General features: G+C 36.1%; 1 protein-coding gene and 1 pseudogene across 2 annotated transcripts in view; one reads left to right on the forward strand and one right to left on the reverse strand.

Moving 5' to 3' along the window:
- LOC309662079 (small ribosomal subunit protein uS17 pseudogene) overlaps nucleotides 1-21,079 on the forward strand; it is an 80,085-nt pseudogene that overhangs the window by 57,725 nt on the left and 1,281 nt on the right. The gene's annotated exons all lie outside the window — the stretch shown is intronic.
- The window catches only part of SPMAP2L (sperm microtubule associated protein 2 like), a 68,146-nt gene that overhangs the window by 31,412 nt on the left and 15,655 nt on the right, over nucleotides 1-21,079 (reverse strand). The window contains exons 2-4 of the mRNA XM_082464512.1: nucleotides 15,458-15,488; nucleotides 4,450-4,515; nucleotides 2,189-2,317 (exon numbers count right to left, since the gene is read on the reverse strand). Of these exons, the coding sequence (XP_082320638.1) occupies nucleotides 2,189-2,317; nucleotides 4,450-4,515; nucleotides 15,458-15,488 (226 nt within the window). The remainder of the gene's footprint in view (nucleotides 1-2,188; nucleotides 2,318-4,449; nucleotides 4,516-15,457; nucleotides 15,489-21,079) is intronic.

The raw sequence follows: 21,079 nt of genomic DNA on the forward strand, positions 1-21,079 counted from the left end.
GTTCTCTGAGGTGGGAGTGGCTAACACCAAACCATAATACTTATGCCTTACTCTGCCAACAACTAGAAGTACATGAGTGTTCTAGAAGATGGAGAAGATAATACATCTTATGGTGGTTATGAAGATTAAATAAGAGAATATAAGTCATTTTATTAAGTTACAAAGCACTATTCAAATAAAATTTTATTATTAACTTGTATATTAATTCTAAATTTCATGTGTACATATCTTTTCTGCTTGTAGATACTGTATATTAATAGAATGTATAGCTGCTGCCTTTGGGTGCTTCTCCTTTCTTGTAGTCATTCACACACCCAAGTCTCCCCATTCCATCAATGTAGCAAGTACTCAAATATTATTTTAATATAGAGTACTCTGCATTTTTCTCATTGTAAAAGAGATAAATATTCATTATAGAAACTTTGTAAAAGCAAGAAAAGTTTAAGAGAGAAAAACAAAAAACACATATTATCCTGCCATTCAGAGACAACAATACTTTGGAAAAATATTTCCTGACTCATACACTCAATACTTATTGAGCACCAGGCACTCTTAGGCACTAAGGAGAGAGTAGAAAGTAAGACAGACACAATCACTGCTTTCTTGGAGCTTCTTCTCTATGTTGGGAGGAGAACAGAAAAAATTAGGTAGATAGTTGTGATAAGTGCTATGAAGGGCATTGGCTATGCAAGAGAGATAGAGGCTTTCAGAGTAGGTTTGTGAGGAGGTGGAATGTTATGTGGAGAAGAGCAGTCAGGAAAGTCTCTCTGAAAAGCAGAGACCTATGCTGAGACTTAAGGACCAGAAAGTCTTAGTCATTGTAAGCATTGCAGGCAGAGGGAGAAATATGAATAAAGTCTTGAGATGGTAACGATCATGACATGTTTGATGAATAAACATTATTAAAAATAAAAAGAGGATCATAATACAGTTTTCTATTTAATTTTTTTCACTTAATATTATAGCATAAGCATTTCCAACATATAAAAGAAGCAGCAAACATATAAAAGCAGCAAATTATTACCAATAATGAGAAAAATCAATCCCTAGAAACAGACCCACAAATGACATAGTATAGAATTAGTAGGCAAGGAGATTAAAAAATTGAGCAAGTAGAGATAAGACATAAAAAAATACCCAAATTGAACTTCTAGTGATAAAAACTATGACACATGAAATAAAAATTACCCTGGATAGGATTAATAGTATATTATACACTACAGAGAAAAAGGTTAGTGAAAACACAGAGAGAAATAAAACAGAAAGAGAGGGAAAGAGAACAGATTCGATGAGCTGTAGGACAAATCCAAGCAGCCTAATGTGTAATTGGAGCCCACAGAGAAGAAGTAATAAATATCAATTCTATACATTTTCCGATTGATTCTATGAGGACAGCATTGCCATAAACAAAGACATTACAAAAAACAAAGATATTACAAGAAAACTACAGACCAATATCCCTCATGAACACAGATGCAAAAATTGTAAAATTTTATTGGAACACAGGCATTCTTGGTTTACATATGTCTATAGCTGCTTTCCCAGAGTTGGGTAGTTGCTGCAGATATTTAATGGCCAACTTTACATCTGTCCCCTTCCAGAAAAAGTTTGCTGACTTTTGACTAAAGGTGTATATTGAAAGAGGAGAGAAATGACTACCTCAATTGTCATGGAAACCAAACTTCAGATAAATAATAGCATCTTCACTTTTTTCTTTACTTTAACCTCCCTCACTGCCTGTACCCATCTTCCCTACACCTCACCATCTTTCCTCAAAGAGCCAACCAGCAGAAAGTCCAGTCATTCAACAAACATGCACCAAAAACAAATTTGCAATGGGCGTCAAAAGTCTTAACATTATTACCTTTAGATGCCCTAATTAACTTACAGTAACCATGCCCATGGGTGGTATACAAAATTCACAGTTTCATGCACAAATAAGTTCATCCACAACAGTGTTATATATGGTACATATCCTTGCATAATACCCTTATTTTATTAAAAAATCAAAATCGTGATAAGCCAAGACACTATAAAATATAATACAAGTCTGCAACAGCTAAATATTAGATGTTGCTCTGGAAAAGTTTTACTGTAGCATCAGATTGGAAACAGATATAGAATCCCTAATCCTCAATAAATTTTGTGTTCCTGATAACACACAACCTGGTAACACACAAATACTAACCTGTTAGGTACATATTGGTGGGAGACTTCCTTAGGCTGGGCAAGGTTCTCAAGTCTTTTGGTCAGTTGAGCCTTCAAAGCATTCCGGGAAACAGGGCGAATAGGATCTTGATTTCCCCAAAACAGTTTTCTGTTAAAAAGCAGAAAAATAAAATGGTACAAAATTCACTGCTAATTGGCATCTTAGAAATGGCTCTTGACGTCTTCTCTACTAATTTTACTTCACTTCAAGAACTATCTCTATTACAAAATTTTAGTTTCCAGACATCAGAAGCTGAATAAACTACTTATGGAAGTTAAAACAAGAACAAGACTGTTTTATCTACTGTCTTAAAAGATGATGACCAAAAATGAACCTATTAGAGATAATTCTATTTCTGCCAACATGTAATTAACACTGTAATTTATATTCAGGTCAGCAAAAAATGGGCATGCCACTTATCTACACTGTGCTCCCAGTTTGGGTAAAGCACTGTACCAGGTGGTCAGACCTAATCAATTCCCAAAGGCCCCACCTCCAAATACCATCACACTGGGGGTTGGGATTTCAACATATAAATTTTAAGGGGACATAAACATTCAGTCTATATCATCTGATAAAGTACTGGTATTCAAAATACACAAAGAACTCTTAAAATTCAACAATAAGAAAACAACCCGATCAGTGGGCAAAAGATCTGAATAGACACTTTACAAAAGACAATATACAGACGGCAAACAAGCATATGTAATACGCTCATCATGTCATTACAGAATTGCAAATTAAAATAATGAGATACCACTACACACCTATTAGAAGGGCTAAAATATAAACCACTGATAACACTGTGGAGCAACAGGAACTTTCATTCATTGCTGGTGGGAATAGTGCAGACACTCTGGAAGACAGTTTCGCAGTTTCTGACAAAGCTAAGATCATATTCTTACCATATGATCCAGTAATCGCACTCCTAGGTATTTACCCAAATGAGGTGAAAACTTGTATCTACACAAAACCTGCGTATGAATATTTATAGCAACTTTATTCATAACTGCCAAAAGTCAGAACCAACCAACATGTCCTTCAGCAGGTGAACAGATAAACTATGGTACATCCAGACTACAGAATATTACTCAGTGCTAAAAAGAAATTGCTACTGAAATGAAAAGCCATGGAAGAACCATAAATACATATTTCTAAGTGAAAGAAGCCTGTCTGAAAAATTTACACATTGTACAATTCCAACATTATATGGCATTCTGGAAAATGTAAAACTATAGATATAGTTAAAAGATCAGTGGTCACCAGGGGTCTGAAGAAGAGGGAGAGAGGGAAGGGATCTATAAATGGAGCACAAGTAATTTTTAGGGCACTGAAACTATTCTGTATAATAATGTAGTAGTGAATATATGACATTATGCATTTGTCAAGACCCATAGAACTGTACAACACAAAAAGTGAACCCTAATGTAAACTACAGACTTTTGTTAATAATAATGTGTCAATATTCATTCATTAATTGTAACAAATGTACCACATTAATGCAAGATAATAATGTTAATAACAGGGGAAACTAGTGGGTGGTAATATAGAAATTTTCTCTGTACTTCTCTGTACTTCTGTTGAGTTTTTCTGTAAATCTAAAACTGCTTTAAAAAATAAAATCTATTAATTTAAAAAATAAAAAAGCAATAGGAGATCAGAAAAAAGAAAAAAAAAAATCAGGCTTCACTCGGGAGCCAAAAAGGAAAAGGGGGAGTCCTGTGGCCAAAAGTGGAAAGACAGTGGGTCCAGCCTGCTGGAAATCTAGAAAACAGGTATGCTCTAGGCAGAGGCTCAGAGACAGCAGGACCAGCTGTTAGAAGCAACAAAGTTGAACTTGGAGGATGGGCACAAGTGTTTCATGTGAGTGTGGAATAATGCCCTGGGACAGTGGTTCTCAAACCTGTCTGCGTATTGGAATCATCTGGGGAGCTTTAACACTCCTGAAGCCTATGCTGCACCCTAGGCCAAATGAGTCAGGATTTCTGGGAACAGGACTAAAGCATCAGTCAGTCTTAAAATTTTCCAGGTGATTCCAGTGTGCAGTCCAATTTGAGAGTCACTGACCTAGGGTTTGCCTTCCATGTGTTAACTCAACTGAGGTGACAATATTGATTCAGTGGATCCAGTTGAGCACAGAGGTGCTGGGATGCAGTGTTAGTGGACAGGTAAGAATAATATTTACCTATTTAACGTAAGGAATACATCATCACACACAAGACTACATAATATTGCCTTACCTATCTGGGGCTCCCCATTGTTTCTTAGGCCTAGAAAGATCTTGAATTCTCTTCCTAGAAAAAGAACTAACAAATACCAGCTGATTAATTCAAAGAGAATGTTTAACAAATACGATTACATTAGATGGCTCCTACTCAAACAAATCTCATTTGAGGGAGAAAGAAAAACCAATGTCCTATTTAATGTGATTTTTTTTTAATTTTCTTTTTTTTATGTAGTAGGTTCTTATTAGTTATCCATTTTATACATATTAGTGTATATATATCAATCCCAATATCAATGCCACTTTCCCCCCTTGATGTCCATAAGTTTGTTCTCTGCATCTGTGTCTCAATTTCTGCCCTGCAAACTGGTTCATCTGTACCATTTTTCTAGGTTCCACATATATGCGTTAATATACAATATTTGTTTTTCTCTTTCTGACTTACTTCACTCTGTATGACAGTCTCCAGATGCATCCACGTCTCTACAAATGACCCAATTTCGTTCTTTTTTTATGGCTGAGTAATATTCCATTGTATATATGTACCACAACTTCTTTATCCATTCGTCTGTCGATGGGCATTTAGGTTGCTTCCATGACCTGGCTATTGTAAACAGTGCTGCAATGAACATTGGGGTGCATGTGTCTTTTGGAATTATGGTTTTCTCTGGGTATATGTCCAGTAGTGGGATTGCTGGGTCATATGGTAATTCTATTTTTAGTTTAAGGAACCTCCATATTGTTCTCCATAGTGGCTGTATCAATTTACATTCCCACCAACAGTGCAAGAGGGTTCCCTTTTCTCCACACCCTCTCCAGCATTTGTTGTTTGTAGATTTTCTGATGATCCCCATTCTAACTGGTGTGAGGTGATACTTCATTGTAGTTTTGATTTGCATTTCTCTAAAATTAGTGATGTTGAACAGCTTTCCATGTGCTTCTTGGCCATCTGTATGTCTTCTTTGGAGAAATGTCTATTTAGGTCTTCTGCCCATTTTGGGATTGGGTTGTTTGTTTTTTTAATATTGAGCTGCATGAGCTGTTTATATATTTTGGAGATTAATCCTTTGTCTGTTGATTCATTTGCAAATATTTTCTCCCATTCTGAGGGTTGTCTTTTCGTCTTGGTTGTAGTTTCCTTTGCTGTGCAAAAGCTTTGAAGTTTCATTAGGTCCCATTTGTTTATTTTTGTTTTTATTTCCATTACTCCAGGAGGTGGATCAAAAAAGATCTTGCTGTGATTTACGTCAAAGGGTGTTCTTCCTATGTTTTCCTCTAAGAGTTTTATAGTGTCCGATCTTACATTTAGGTCTCTAATCCATTTTGAGTTTACTTTTGTGTATGGTGTTAGGGAGTGTTCTAATTCCATTCTTTTACATGTAGCTGTCCAGTTTTCCCAGCACCACTTATTGAAAAGACTGTCTTTTCTCCATTGTATATCCTTGCCTCCTTTGTCATAGATTAGTTGACCATAGGTGCATGGGTTTATCTCCGGGCTTTCTATCCTGTTCCATTGATCTATATCTCTGTTTTTGTGCCAGTACCATATTGTCTTGATTACTGTAGCTTTGTAGAATAGTCTGAAGTCAGGGAGTCTGATTCCTCCAGCTCCGTTTTTTCCCCTCAAGACTGCTTTGGCTATTCAGGGTCTTTTGTGTCTCCATACAAATTTTAAGATTTTTTGTTCCAGTTCTGTAAAAAATGTTATTGGTAATTTGATAGGGATTGCAGTGAATCTGTAGACTGCTTTGTGTACTATAGTCATTTTCACAATACTGATTCTTCCAATCCAAGAACATGGTATATCCCTCCATCTGTTGGTATCATCTTTAATTTCTTTCAGCAGTGTCTTATAGTTTTCTGCATACAGGTCTTTTGTCTCCCTAGGTAGGTTTATCCCTAGGTATTTTATTCTTTTTGTTGCAATGGTAAATGGGAGTGTTTCCTTCATTTCTCTTTCAGATTTTTCATCATTAGTGTATAGGAGTGCAAAGAGATTTCTGTGCATTAATTTTGTATCCTGCAACTTTACCAAATTCATTGATTAGCTCTAGTAGTTTTCTGGCGGCATCTGTAGGATTCTCTATGTATAGTATAATAAAATCTGCAAACAGTGACAGTTTTACTTTTTCTTTTCCAATTTGTATTCCTTTTATTTCTTTTTCTTCTCTGATTGCTGTGGCTAGGACTTCCAAAACTATGTCGAATAATAGTGGTGAGAGTGGACATCCTTATCTTCTTCTGATCTTAAAGGAAAAGCTTTCAGTTTTTCACCATTGAGAATGATGTTTGCTGTGGGTTTGTCGTATATGGCCTTTATTATGTTGAGGTAGGTTCCCTCTATGCCCACTTTCTGGAGAGTTTTTATCATAAATGGGTGTTGACTTTTGTCAAAAGCTTTTTCTGCATCTATTGAGATGACCATATGGTTTTTCTTCTTCAATTTGTTAATATGGTGTATCACATTGATTGATTTGTGTATATTGAAGAATCCTTGCATCCCTGGGATAAATCCCACTTTATCATGGTGTACAATCTTTTTAATGTGTTGTTGGATTTTGTTTGCTAGTATTTTGTTGAGGATTTTTGCATCTATATTCATGAGTGATACTGGTCTGTAATTCTCTTTTTTTGTAGTATCTTTGTCTGGTTTTGGTATCAGGGTGATGGTGGCCTCATAGAATGAGTTTGGGAGTGTTCCTTCCCCTGCAATTTTTTCGAAGAGTTTGAGAAGGATGGGTGTTAGCTCTTCTCTAAATGTTTGATAGAATTCACCTGTGAAGCCATCTGGTCCTGGCCTTTTGTTTGTTGGAAGATTTTTAATGACACTTTCAATTTCATTACTTGTGATTGGTCTGTTCATATTTTCTATTTCTTCCTGGTTCAGCCTTGGAAGGTTATACCTTTCTAAGAATTTGTCCATTTCTTCCAGGTTGTCCATTTTATTGGCATAGAGCTGCTTGTAGTAGTCTCTTAGGATGCTTTGTATTTCTGCGGTGTCTGTTGTAACTTCTCCTTTTTCATTTCTAATTTTATTGATTTGAGTCCTCTCCCTCTTTTTCTTGATGAGTCTGGCTAAAGGTTTATCAATTTTGTTTATCTTCTCAAAGAACCAGCTTTTAGTTTTATTGATCTTTGCTATTGTTTTCTTTGTTTCTATTTCATTTATTTCTGCTCTGATCTTTATGATTTCTTTCATTCTACTAACTTTGGGTTTTGTGTGTTCTTCTTTCTCTAGTTCCTTTAGGTGTAAGGTTAGATTCTTTACTTGAGATTTTTCTTGTTTCTTGAGGTAGGCTTGTATAGCTATAAACTTCCCTCTTAGAACTGCTTTTGCTGCATCCCATAGGTTTTGGATCGTTGTGTTTTCATTGTCATTTGTTTCTAGGTATTTTTTGATTTCCTCTTTGATTTCTTCAGTGATCTCTTGGTTATTTAGTAATGTATTGTTTAGCCTCCATGTGTTTGTGTTTTTTACGCTTTTTTCGCTGTAATTCATTTCTAATCTCATAGTTGTGGTCAAAAAAGATGCTTGATATGATTTCAATTTTCTGAAATTTACTGAGGCTTGATTTGTGACCCAAGATGTGATCTATCCTGGAGAATGTTCCGTGTGCACTTGAGAAGAAAGTGTAATCTGCTCTTTTGGGATGGAATGTCCTATAAATATCAATTAAATCTATCTGGTTTATTGTGTCATTTAAAGCTTGTGTTTCCTTAGTATTTCTGTTTGGATGATCTGTTCATTGGTGTAAGCGAGGTGTTAAAATCCCCCACTATACTGTGTTACTGTCTATATCCTCTTTTATAGCTGTTAGCAGTTGCCTTATGTATTGAGGTGCTCCTATGTTGGGTGCATATATATTTATAATTGTTCTATCTTCTTCTTGGGTTGATCCCTTGATCATTATGTAGTGACCTTCCTTGTCTCTTGTAATATTCTTTATTTTAAAGTCTATTTTATCTGATATGAGTATTGCTACTTCAGCTTTCTTTTGATTTCCATTTGCATGGAAAATCTTTTTCCATCCCCTCACTTTCAGTCTGTATGTGTTCCTAGGTCTGAGGTGGGTCTCTTGTAGACAGCATATATATGGGTCTTGTTTTTTGTATCCATTCAGCAAGCCTGTGTCTTTTGGTTGGAGCATTTAATCCATTCACGTTTAAGGTAATTATTGATATGTATGTTTCTGTTACCATTTTTTAAATTGTTTTGGGTTTGTTTTTGTAGGTCCTTTTCTTCTCTTGTGTTTCCCACTTAGAGAAGTTCCTTTAGCATTTGTTGTAGAGCTGGTTTGGTGGTGCTGAATTCTCTTAGCTTTTGCTTGTCCATAAAGCTTTTGATTTCTCCCTTGAATCTGAATGAGATCCTTGCTGGGTAGAGTAATCTTGGTTGTAGGTTCTTACCTTTCATCACTTTAAATATGTCATGCCACTCCCTTCTGGCTTGTAGAGTTTCTGCTGAGAAACCAGCTGTTAACCTTATGGGAGTTCCCTTGTATGTTATTTGTCTTTTTTCCCCTGCTGCTTTCAATAATTTTTCTTTGTCTTCAACTTTTGCCAATTTGATTACTATGTGTCTTGGCATGTTTCTCCTTGGCTTTATCCTGTATGGGACTTGCTGTGCTTCCTGGAGTTGGGTGGCTATTTCCTTTCCCATGTTAGGGAAGTTTTCGACTATAATCTCTTCAAATATTTTCTCAGGTCCTTTCTCTCTCGCTTCTCCTTCTGGGACCCCTATCATGCGAATTTTGTTACATTTAATGTTGTCCCAGAAGTCTCTTAGGCTGTCTTCATTTCTTTTCATTCTTTTTTCTTTATTCTGTTCCGTGGCAGTGAATTCCACCATTCTGTCTTCCAGGTCACTTATCCATTCTTCTGCCTCAGTTATCCTGCTGTTGATTCCTTCTAGTGTATTTTTCATTTCAGTTATTGTATTGTTCATCTGTGTTTGTTTGTTCTTTAATTCTTCTAGATCTTTGTTAAACATGTCTTGCATCTTCTCGATCTTTGCCTCCATTCTTTTTCCGAGGTCCTGGATCATCTTCACTATCATTATTCTGAATTCTTTTTCTGGAAGGTTGCTTATCTCCACTTCATTTAGTTGTTTTTCTGGGGTTTTATCTTGTTCCTTCATCTGGTACATTGCCCTCTGCCTTTTCATCTTGTCTAACTTTCTATGAATGTGGTTTTTGTTCCATAGGCTGCAGGATTGTAGTTCTTCTTACTTCTGCTGTCTGCCCTCTGGTGGATGAGGCTATCTAAGAGGCTTGAGCAAGTTTCCTGATGGGAGGGCCTGGTCACCACTGTATTCTTCTTATTGGGCCACAGAACCATACAAAGTTATTTGATTCAAAGTAGATACTTTGTCCTAGAGTATGTAGGCACCATCCTCAAAAAGAATGACATCTGAGCTTTTGCTTCAGGTGTACCTTCGGGAGGTTGTTCCAGCATTCAGTGAGGCCAGCAGCTTCTCCAAAGTCCAGAACTCCACAATCCAGAGGCCCTTCTTTCCACATGATCTATTTTATGTGATTTGAAGAGTGCTAAAAAGTGCAAAGTATTCAAAATATTGTGGACCCAAAATACTCACTTCTAAAATCATTAAAAATACAGTACATAATAAAACAAAGATAATATATATACAATATAACCAAGAGCATACTGTCTCCAGAAGAACCCAGGTAAAATGCACACTTAATGGCAAAACCCCACAGTTTTCATATTAAGTAATTTAAGTAATTTTGTAAATGGCTTGATGGCATTGGATTCTGAAGAGATTGTATAGATAAATTTCAGACTGAATATCTGGCTTTGAGAAAACTATGAAAAAGGCAAAATATACTCTGGGTACTGCCCATCCCCTGTTCTGCCCTACTCTGCTCCCTTGGTCCTTCCCTGACTATTCTGAAACCACCGATAGCAGACACAGTTTGTGCTCCCCAAGTATCCATGTGATCCTTTACATTTCCCAGTCTCCTTTGCAGTTGTTTGAAGCCATGTGACCAGTTATGTCTACGTTTAGCAGAAGTGTTGGGTATCACTCCAGCGCAATGCACTTAAGAACTAGTGTCCTGGCGGGGGGGGACGGGGAGGGATAAATTGGGAGATTGGGATTGACATATATACACTACTATATATAAAATAGATAACTAATAAGAACCTACTGTATAGCACAGGGAACTCTACTCAGTACTCTGTAATGACCTATATGGGGAAAGAATCTTAAAAAAAAAGAGTTGATATGTGTATATGTATAAGTGATTCACTTTGCTGTACAGCAGAAACTAATACAACATTGTAAATCAACTATACTTCAATAAAAATTAAAAAAAAAAAAAGGAGAGAACTAGTGTCCTCCTCCTCCATCTCTCTTTTCCTGTTGCAGTGACCCTAGAAACTACATATTCTGTACGGCACAGCCAGCTAACTCACACTGGATTGTGACATGAGGGATAAATAAACTTTTATTGCATCTAGTCATTGAGAGTTTTGTACCTTGTTTGTTACTGCAGCATTGCCTATCCTATGCAGACTAATACACCACCTATTTTACTATAGCTCATGTTATAATTATTTATGTACTTGCTTGGAGTTTGAAGGACCCAATAAATAACAACTCTTTTTGCCTACCACAATTAGGAACTAACTGAAAAATAGGCATAGAAGTCAGACAAGTAGAAAAAACATACTTTCTCTGTTATTGATAAGATGATATTGAAGAGAGTCCTGTGGATCTCTGACATCCCTGTATTGAACTTGTCCCCCAAGGCTGCAAGCCTCACCCTTCAGAGGCTAAGTTTGCTATGTGACAGAAAGCAGATCACAAAGATCATTCACTGTAGATAAGCAGGTCCCAAAGAGTGAGGACCCAGAAGTGACCAGTTCTCTCTCCCAATCCCATCAAACAGATGTCACTTCCACCCCCTGGGGAGTCTAATTATGGGATAAGGAAAGAGGTCAGAATTACTCAAGGAAAGTGCTTCTATGTACAAAAAGGCAGGTGAGAGGAAAAGCATTCTCCCTTGCCTGAGCTCTCTAATAGGCTCTATAAACTCTTTATGTTAAAATAAGCCCTGGCCCTGGTGCCAGGTAGGATTCGGGCCTGACACAGCACAGGCAAACCCTTACATGAAGTCTTCCTAATTAAATGGTGATTGATGCATCATGAAGCTCCTTTTAGAAAGTGGGAGGAGGCAAGGGGGGATTACCAGGAACTCCTGAGGTTGCACAGTCACAAAACTGGGCCATCCATCCTGAAGATCAAGCTGAAATCTTTCAATCAGTTTATCTATTTCCATGTTACTCTCTGTTTAACTCAACAACTTTTGTTGTCCCTCAGCCTTTAGTAATGACTTATTTGCCCCTTAATGCCTTGCCTTAGCTGTGCTAGCAGAGAAATGCAAGTCAGGATTCTAGGCACACACCCAGGCCACAGTATTAACAATGGAACATTTCCCCTGAGGCCAGTGTGGTGGTGGCAGCACTCAATCTTAGAAACATGGAATGCTTGATCCAACCATTCTTCTCATGTAAGAGATTATTATTTCAGTACCAACAATGGATATTCTGTGTTTTCTTATTTTTAAATGAAGTGCTGTTTTCTTATCCCGGAGCAAGTTACTTAATTCTCTCAGCTTTCATTCATTTGCTCAACAAATATTTATTGAGCACTTACTATGTAACAAGTGGTGTTCTAGGACTGAGAGTATATAGGGGAACAAAACAGACAAAATCTTTGCCCTCAAGTCAGGGCGGAAAGACAATAATGAAAAAATAAATACATAGTATATAAGATGGCAATAAGAGCTACAAAGAAAAATAAAGTCAGTAAGGGGATGAGGAGTATGTAGAGGGGAATGGGGTTGCAATTTTAAATAGGGTGGTCAAAGAAGGCATCACTGATCAGCTTATATTTGAACAAGGATAAGGTATATAAACTTTTCAAGAAAAGATCATCCCATTGAAGCAGTGATAGCAAGTGCAAATGCCCTGGGGCAGAAGCATGCCTATATGTCTGAAAAATAACAGGAGGCCAGTGCAGTTAGCCTCATTTGTAAATAAAAATAACTATATCCATCTCGAAGGGTTATGTACCTAGCACATTCTAACCATGGAGTGAGTACTCAGTAAATGTTAGTTGTTCCTTTCTCATTCACAGCACCTAGTATGATACCTTGCACGTATAATAGTAAATGCTCAGTAAATGCTAATTGAATTGAATTGAATTGGTATTTAATTGTTTAAAATATAAACTGAGTTTAAGCATCTTATAAGGGAAAATCATGGAACCATCAGTAAACCAGATAAAGTAATACATTTAAGATTGTTTAAACTGTGTTATCACTCAAAGAGTTTGCTAGGTAAAATACAGGTTTGAAGGCAGTAAGAACAGTATACCGCTTCTACACCCTTTTCCCCCAGTGTCATATTCTGGACTCTTCTAACTACCCCCTTTCCTACTGCAACTAACCTATCTGCATTTTGTCCCTCAGGACTACTCTGATGCTTACCTCAAGGGTTCCCAGCCTAAAGTTCCCAAAACCTTAGGAGATCTATGAAGACAATAATGGGAGTCCACAACCTTTAGAACATCTCAGAAAATCAAATGGAATCCTACACCACCCACTAACAGGCTGTTGAGGCTCTCCAAAACACCAAATTTGTTTCTGAACCATATCAACTCCATACATTACTTCACACTGATAGAAGACTCTGATTAGTACTTTTGCATGTCCTTAATTTTTTTAAAAATTAACAAATATAATGAACAATAACAACAAAAAATATTTCCAAACATGAAATCTTGGTGGTGGATTGAGATAACCAAAAGATTCTTTGGTGGTGAAATGTTTGAGATCTGCTATGTAACTGATACAATGCACTCCCTAAGCCATGTTACTGTCAGGAAACAATGAAGACACTGTCCATTGCCAGAAGGAAAAAAAACCCCAAAAAACTACACCCTTACTCAATAAAAGAATGGTTTTGCCATGTAGGTACTCTTTGAGCCCTGCTGAGACAGCCTGAGCCAACTTTCCAGGGGGGGTGGCTAGGTGGAGGAAAAAAGCAAGCCTTAGTCCAGACAAAACATTTTATTATATATTAATCTTTGCAAGCAAGTCAGCTTCTGGCTCCCATCATCACCTCCAAGCCAAGATTTCCCTCCCTACCTTTTCTTCATCAGCTAAACAATATTCTTTTAATGTATCATTTTACACAAGACAGTTGAGTTTCCTCATTTATTCCTATAGATACTTAAATTGGATTGTTACTTCAATTGGAAATTATCTCATTTAACATCTGCTAATCCTATGTGGAGGTCTAATATCTCTCCTTTTCATTCACTTATTGTGCATTATGTCACCATAGCTACATCTGCAACCTACATCTCTTCATCTTAAGGCAGGCTTCCCTTCTCTCTCAGGTATTATATTACCTCACAATGTCTAGTCGTGATCCTGTGCAGAAACAAGAGAATGTGGTCGAAGGATTTTAACTCTTGAAGGCAAATTTTTTTTTCATGAGGATTCCCTTGTTGTTCCATGTCTTCATTGATAATTAGTCTCCTATAGTTTGACAACAGCTAAGAAAGTTTTGGAAATCCTTACCTTAGGTGCAGAGCAATAAATATATGTTTATATAGCAACAATTATGGAAATGATTTCAGGTCTGAATTGATTGGGTAACTCAAATAATTCTCTCTTTCAGTCAAAATGCTCTTTTACACTTGACTATTTTGCTTATACTCAGAACATATTTTCTTTTATAACAATCAGGTACAGCACATTTGTTTAACAAGATTATTTGAGAGGACTGGGACAGGGATAGAAAATGGAGATAGAACAATTTTCTCACAGAATCAAACCAAATTAAGCAATAAAACAAAAGCAATAAGTAGTATCACAGCAAAAACAAAAACATTTAAAAAACACTCTCTTCACAGTCTTTTTTTAAGTATAAAAACTTACCAGGTGTAAATGATTTCACTGTCTATCTAGTAATTGGAGAGTCTGCTCACTCAGCATACCTTTATTTGAAGTAATTTGGTATTTTAAGTGGATATTCAGTAATACTCAGTAAATGTTAGTTCTACCAGATCTTCTACTCAGCCATCATACAACCTTGGCAAGTTACATAATTTCTCTTAATTTCATTTTCTCTCAGTAAAATCTAGTTGATTATATCCACCCTATCGACTTCTCAGGATTCTTGTGAGAAAAAAAATCTTTTTAAACAGCAAAGTATTACATAAAAATAAGGTAGCAGTATTTAATACCTAAAAGAGGTGAGGAAAAAACAACTAGAAAGCATAGTAAATAGAAAATGCAAAATAAGTCTAACTAATAACAATAAATGTAAATGTTAAATAATAACAATATGAATGGTTTTAACTGACTTATTAAAAGAGTAGATAAAAATAAAATCTGATATTATTTACTTCTCATCTATATGAGCCATTGATATGAACCCTTGGTATTTTCTCTTAAATGATTCTATTCTGTTACCTCTTCTAAGTATTTCTTAGCCAAACCAAGAGTAAGCATCTATTTTCAGGAGGCATCTAGTTTATACATTGTATGTACACACACACAAACACATTTTTTTTTCATAGAGGACACTTTCTTGAAATTTCATTAGCTACTGAATTTGAATTAGAGGCAAGAGGAGACTGGGATACATTAACTTGGAGCTTCACAAAATCTATGACATGAGATTGTCAGTGCAGAATCCCAATTTCCTTAAAGGTTCAGCCCTATTCTGTGACACACATAGCATTGAGGAAACAAGTAAGCACGGAGTGAATATAAGAAGAGTTCTCCTAAATCTTCATCTAATCACTTTATCTCTCTTCTTTCCTTTTTCCCACAGGAATTACCATGAGAAAAGGGCCTTATGACAAAGGGAAAGCATAGGAATCTTCTCAAAACCCCCAAGATAGGCTTTCACTTCAAATGCCCCAGATTGAGTGCCCCATTCAGCTAGTAAAGTCTGGGAAAATGGTACTATATCTATATTCTTACCATTTCCTTACAAAGTCACAGGGACCAGGATCTGCAAAAAGAAAAGTAAAAGCAAAAATTAGATTCAGTAAGAATCAAATATATGATAAAAATAGCCATCACAAATCAATAAATAAAGGAGCTAGGAAAAGTAACTATTTAGGGGAAAGACCAAATTAAATATGTCACACTATTTTACCAAAGTAAACCATAGGTAAATCAAAGATTAAATTTTTTTTAAAAAATTGAATTAGAGCAAAAAAAAGAGAATACCTACTTAATCACTGGATTTTAATCTGCATTAAAGGTGACAAAAGATATAGAGGAAACATACAGATTAAAATATTTAAAACTTAAAACTTCTGTGTGTCAAAAAGTAAAACTTAGAATAAAAACTTGGAGAAATATTTGGTAAAATGATAAAGGCTTAATAGTCTTAATAACTGAAGAGTATAAAAGGATAGATGAATAAGGAAAACACTAAGGAAGGTGTCAAAAGTTAAATGGACAAAGAAGAGAAATTCATCTATGGAGACACAAAGGGCTAATAATCATAAGAAAAAGTTCAAACTTGCTTGTAATCAAAACAATGCAAATAAAATATGAGATTTTTAAAAACTATCAAATGAGCAAAAATTTTTTACAAAGGATAACAATGCAGGGACTTCCCTGGTGGTCCAGTGGTTAAGACTCTGTGCTTCCACTGCAGGGGTCACAGGTTCAGGTTCAGTCCCTGGTCGGGGAACTAAGATCCCACAGGCCACAAGGCGCAGCAAAAAAAAAAACAAAAAAAAAAAACAATGCTGGAAGGGTAAGATGAAATGAGTACTTGCATGCTGCTGGTGGATATTTAAATTAGTACACTTTGTGAAAAATAATTTGGTAGTACGAGTCAGCAATGCTTATACTCCTTAATCCAATTCTACTTCTAAAAATGTACCCTAAAGAAATAATTCCATTGTAGGCAAAGATTTATGCACAAAAATGTTAATGGTGGTATCTTTAACAGTAGAAAGCTGGATACACCTGAACTATTCAAAACAGACAAAATGGAAGCAAATTAAAATTCATGTTTAGAGCGACTTCCCTGGTGGCACAGTGGACACGGGTTTGATCCCTGGTCCGGGAAGATCCCACATGCCGCGGAGCAACTAAGCCCGTGCGCCACAACTACTGAGCCTGCATTCTAGAGCCCATGTGCCACAACTACTGAAGCCCGTGCGCCGCAACTACTGAAGCCCGTGCGCTCTGCAACAAGAGAAGCCACCGCAATGAGAAGCCTGCACACTGGAACAAAGAGTAGCCCCCGCTTGCCGCAACTGGAGAAAGCCCGTGCACAGCAACGAAGACCCAACACAGCCAAAAATAAATAAAATTAAATCTTAAAAAAAAAAAAATTCATGTTTAGAAGTTTTTTTTTTTTTACTGTGGGAAAATATAGGTGATCATACAGGCCAAATTATCCAAAGGCCTATTATAATAGGCCTCATTATGACAAATTGTTCCAGACAGTTTCTCCTTGGGAGTTTTTAATCACGTCTGGGAGTCCACCCTCTGGAGTGTTTGGGGTAAAGGAAAGTGGGTGTGCTCTGGCATCAGACAGACATGGCTCTAACCCCAGTTTTGTTACTTACTCAGCTGTACAATCTTGGGCAAATTACTTAACTTCTCTGAGACTCAGTTTCCTCTCCTCAGATAGGAGGATAATGGGTAGGGTGTAAAGATTAGTGACATGTATGTAAAACACCCTGCATATAATAGATGCAGACAGTAGATGAATGGTAGAATTATTAGTTACAACTTTAGTGCATCAATGTAGGAGCACCGTAGGAAACAGAGCAATCAGGTATTGATTGGGTTTCTAGTATGTGCAGCCTGGTGCCAAAGTTGAGAGAACAAAATTTATAAGATAAGGTTTCTCTTTACAAGGAGTTTACAGCCCACTAGGAGATAGGCTATGACCTTAAAAAAAAAAAAGTAAATGAAAATTTTGAATTCGGCTATTTTCTATTACTCTCCTTTTAAGGCTAAACTGACTCAGACCTAAGGAAGAGGGGAGAGTAGTCTACAAAAATGCCCTTGTACACAGTCATGCTGTCACTCATGAAAGATACAGCACTTGTTTTGTGGACTTTGATGCATCACCAAGCTTGGTTTCCAGCTTTATATACACAAGTCAGAGTCAGTATAACGCTGAGTCAATCCTAAAATAACTTCTACAAATGCTGGTAATATGAATGAATTATGCTATTGCCTTTTGCCCTTTCATGCTATAATTTCTCCCACAGGTAGAGCTTTCATGCTTCATTTTAGAAACACATTTTTAATGTTATCTCATCAACTGGCAGGAAGGAATAGCTCTCAGGTGGCCATTGTGTTAGCTATGTCCCAAGCAAAGCAGTATTACAATGGTTTCCAAAGTTGTCTGCACATTAGAATCACCTGGAAATCTTTTAAAAATTTTGGGTCCCAGCCCAGTTAAGTCACAACCTCAGGGGGTGGGACAAGCACTGGTATTTTTTGAAGCAAACAGGTTTAGGGAATACTATAATATTGTTTAATGGATAGGACCACTGGCTCTGGAATCAGACTGCCTAGAACCAAATCCTGGCTCTAACCTCTGATCTTGGGCAAGTTTACCAAAGCTCTCCATATCTTAGTTTTCTCACGGTCATGTATCACAAAACGTTGTTGTCTGAAAGTTAAATAAGATAATACGTGTAAAGCACTCTGCATAGTGCCCAAAACATAGTAAATACACAATAAATCGTAGCTATAATCCTAAAAATTTAAAAATTAAGATTAATTTTAAATTCTTAAATTTCTGTAAATAAAAAGAAGTTTAAGTAACTGTTAAGTTTCAGTAATTGTAAAGTTTAAGTATTGGGTTGACCAAAAGGTTCATTTGGGTTTTTCTCCAACAGCTTACAGAAAAACCCGAACGAACTTTTTGGCCAAGCCAATAATTTACTATTAAAGATTCCAACTATGAAAATTAATATTAATGAAATGAGAACCTAGTTGTGATCATGTACTCACATGTATTTTCATTGGTTTCCTTATGTATTTATACCCTCCCCTCATTTCTAAAAGGATTTTAGATTGCTTACATAAATGCATACACTACAATAGGATATTATCTGTTTCAAGGTGAAAAATTCAAGGAAAGAGATAGAAAAATAGTGGAGGGAGAAGAGAAAGGAAAATAAAATGAAACAAAAGGAAGAATGTATAATTAAAGCCTTGTACAGTTGTATCTGAGCATTCTAATTCTACCATTGAAAGCAAAAAACATCAACTTTTCCTAATATTGAAATCTGAAAGAAACTTCTCTTGTGAGGTCTTAACGGTGTTATACACACATAAAATAAATTATAGGACTTGTGAATGAAAAGGTGAAAAGAATCCTATTTTCTTAGTTTTCTTCCTTCTTTAAACTTTACTCTTGATATATGCGTTTCATGAAACCATGATAAATTTTAAAAAATAAGAAGTTTTCAGTAGAGCACCATAAATAACTGAGTATAAGGAAAGATTTTGTTCCCAAAAATTATTCCTCAGAAACGAGGTTACCTTGCATGCAAGTTCTTATAAAAACTCATCTTATGAGGCACTTTCTCAATTATTTTCCCAACAAAGAAATGAGAAACGAAAACATATCAGCCTGAAACAACTTCAATTAATGCTAAAATAATTATAGAGCTCTCCCTACAATTTAAATTTAAATCAGTATTTAAAAAGAGGGACGAGGTAAAGAAATTTAAAACAGATTTAATAATTATTCTTGGGGATATGCTTTTGTAATCCTAAGCATTGGATGTTGCTCTAAATAAATAAATATCATTTTAAAAAGCAAAATAGAAACACAAAACACAAAGAATGAGGCAGTTGTATTGTGCAGATAAAAGTACAGCTACAGAATGAATTTTTTTAAAAGTTCTGTTACATTACATGAATGGGTTCTGATGGCTTGTTACATAATTTCTAGTGACAGCATCAAACACAGCTTCAAAAGGTGCCTATCTTACCCCTAATGATATAATGGAATCTAGGTGAAGAACGAAACTGGTTGCTGAAACCATCTGGTGAAAGGTGGATGGGGAACTTTACCATGGGGGGTTGAGCCAACCTCACCTGAACTCACTCATCAATCTTAGAACCACCACAAACGTCAGAGCCTGACACCGTATGCCCCCAAGCATGGCAGCACCTATGAAAAATTCTTGCTTGAAACTATTTTCAGTCTAAGCTAGCCTCTTAATCTATATGCTTTGCAAAAAATAGGAGAGCTAGAAGAGCAAGTTAAAGACGTCACAAAGAACAAATTAAATTCAGAATATGGGATATTTTACCCAATGTTTCTAACAAATGTGTTTTAAAAAGGGAGAGGGGATTAGGGTTAGTGTTAAAGAGTAACAGAGGGACTTCCCTGGTGGTCCAGTGGTTAAGACTCTCTGCTTCCACTGCAGTGGGTGCAGGTTCCATCCATGGTCTGGGAACTAAGATCCCACATGCCGCCCAGTGCGGCCAAAAAAAAAAAAAAAGAGTAACAGAGAAGAGACAATGTGTGGCCCTTGTTTGAGGGCTAATTCAAACTAACCAACTGTAAAAATACACTTTTGAGACAATTAAGGAAGCTTAAATATTTAGCGGGTATTAGACGGTATTAAAGAATAATTATAAATTTTAAGTGTAAATAATGGCATGATAATTATGGGTTTTTTAAAGTCCTTAGCAATGAGAAAGGCATATAAGATACTTATGGGCAAAATGAAATGGTGTCTAGTATTTTCTTTAAAACAACTTGTCTGATGAGGCCCATGAGTGATGTTGCACAAGCAGATGACAGGTTCCCCAGCAAAGGCAGAATCAGACTAACAGGCAGCTTCTGGAACTGTGCTGTTAAGTACAATAAGTATTTGTTCAATAAATTAATAAATTTATCCTTCAAGAAAAAACAATACTCAGCCATAAAAAAGAACAAAATTGGGTCATTTGTAGAGACGTGGATGGACCTAGAGACTATCATACAGAGTGAAGTAAGTCAGAAAAACAAATATCGTATATTAATGCATATATGTGGAAGCTAGAAAAATGGTACAGTGAACTGGTTTGCATGGCAGAAATAGAGACAGAGATGTAGAGAACAAACGCATGGACACCAAGCGGGGAGAGCAGGGGGTGGGGGGAATGAATTGGGAGATTGGGACTGACATATTATACACTAATAATATGTGTAAAATAGATAACTAATGAGAATCTGCTGTATAAAAAATAAATAAATTAAATTTAATGTAAAAAAAAAAACAAAAAAACTTGTACTACAGGAGACCCAAAAATGTGTGTGTGGTGGGGGGGGGGGGTAGGGAGGGTTGGTAAGAGAATACCTAGATGAAATGAGATTAGCAAAATGTTAATAATTATTAAAACTAAGTGATGGGTATATGGGGGTACACTATAACATTCTGTATTTTGGGTGTGTTTGAAAATTTCTAAAATAAAACTCTTAAATTTTCTATCTCAAATAACTTAAGAAATAAAAATGATTTTCCTGGAAAAAGTGTTAAATTACTCAAAAGGTAACTCTAGTGATGTCAAGCATGCAAGTGAAAAAGTTGAATAAAACTGCTTTTCCATGAAATG

The sequence above is a fragment of the Balaenoptera physalus genome, assembly GCF_965194825.1.
Source record: "Balaenoptera physalus genome assembly, chromosome: 5".
Classification (NCBI taxonomy): domain Eukaryota; kingdom Metazoa; phylum Chordata; class Mammalia; order Artiodactyla; family Balaenopteridae; genus Balaenoptera; species Balaenoptera physalus.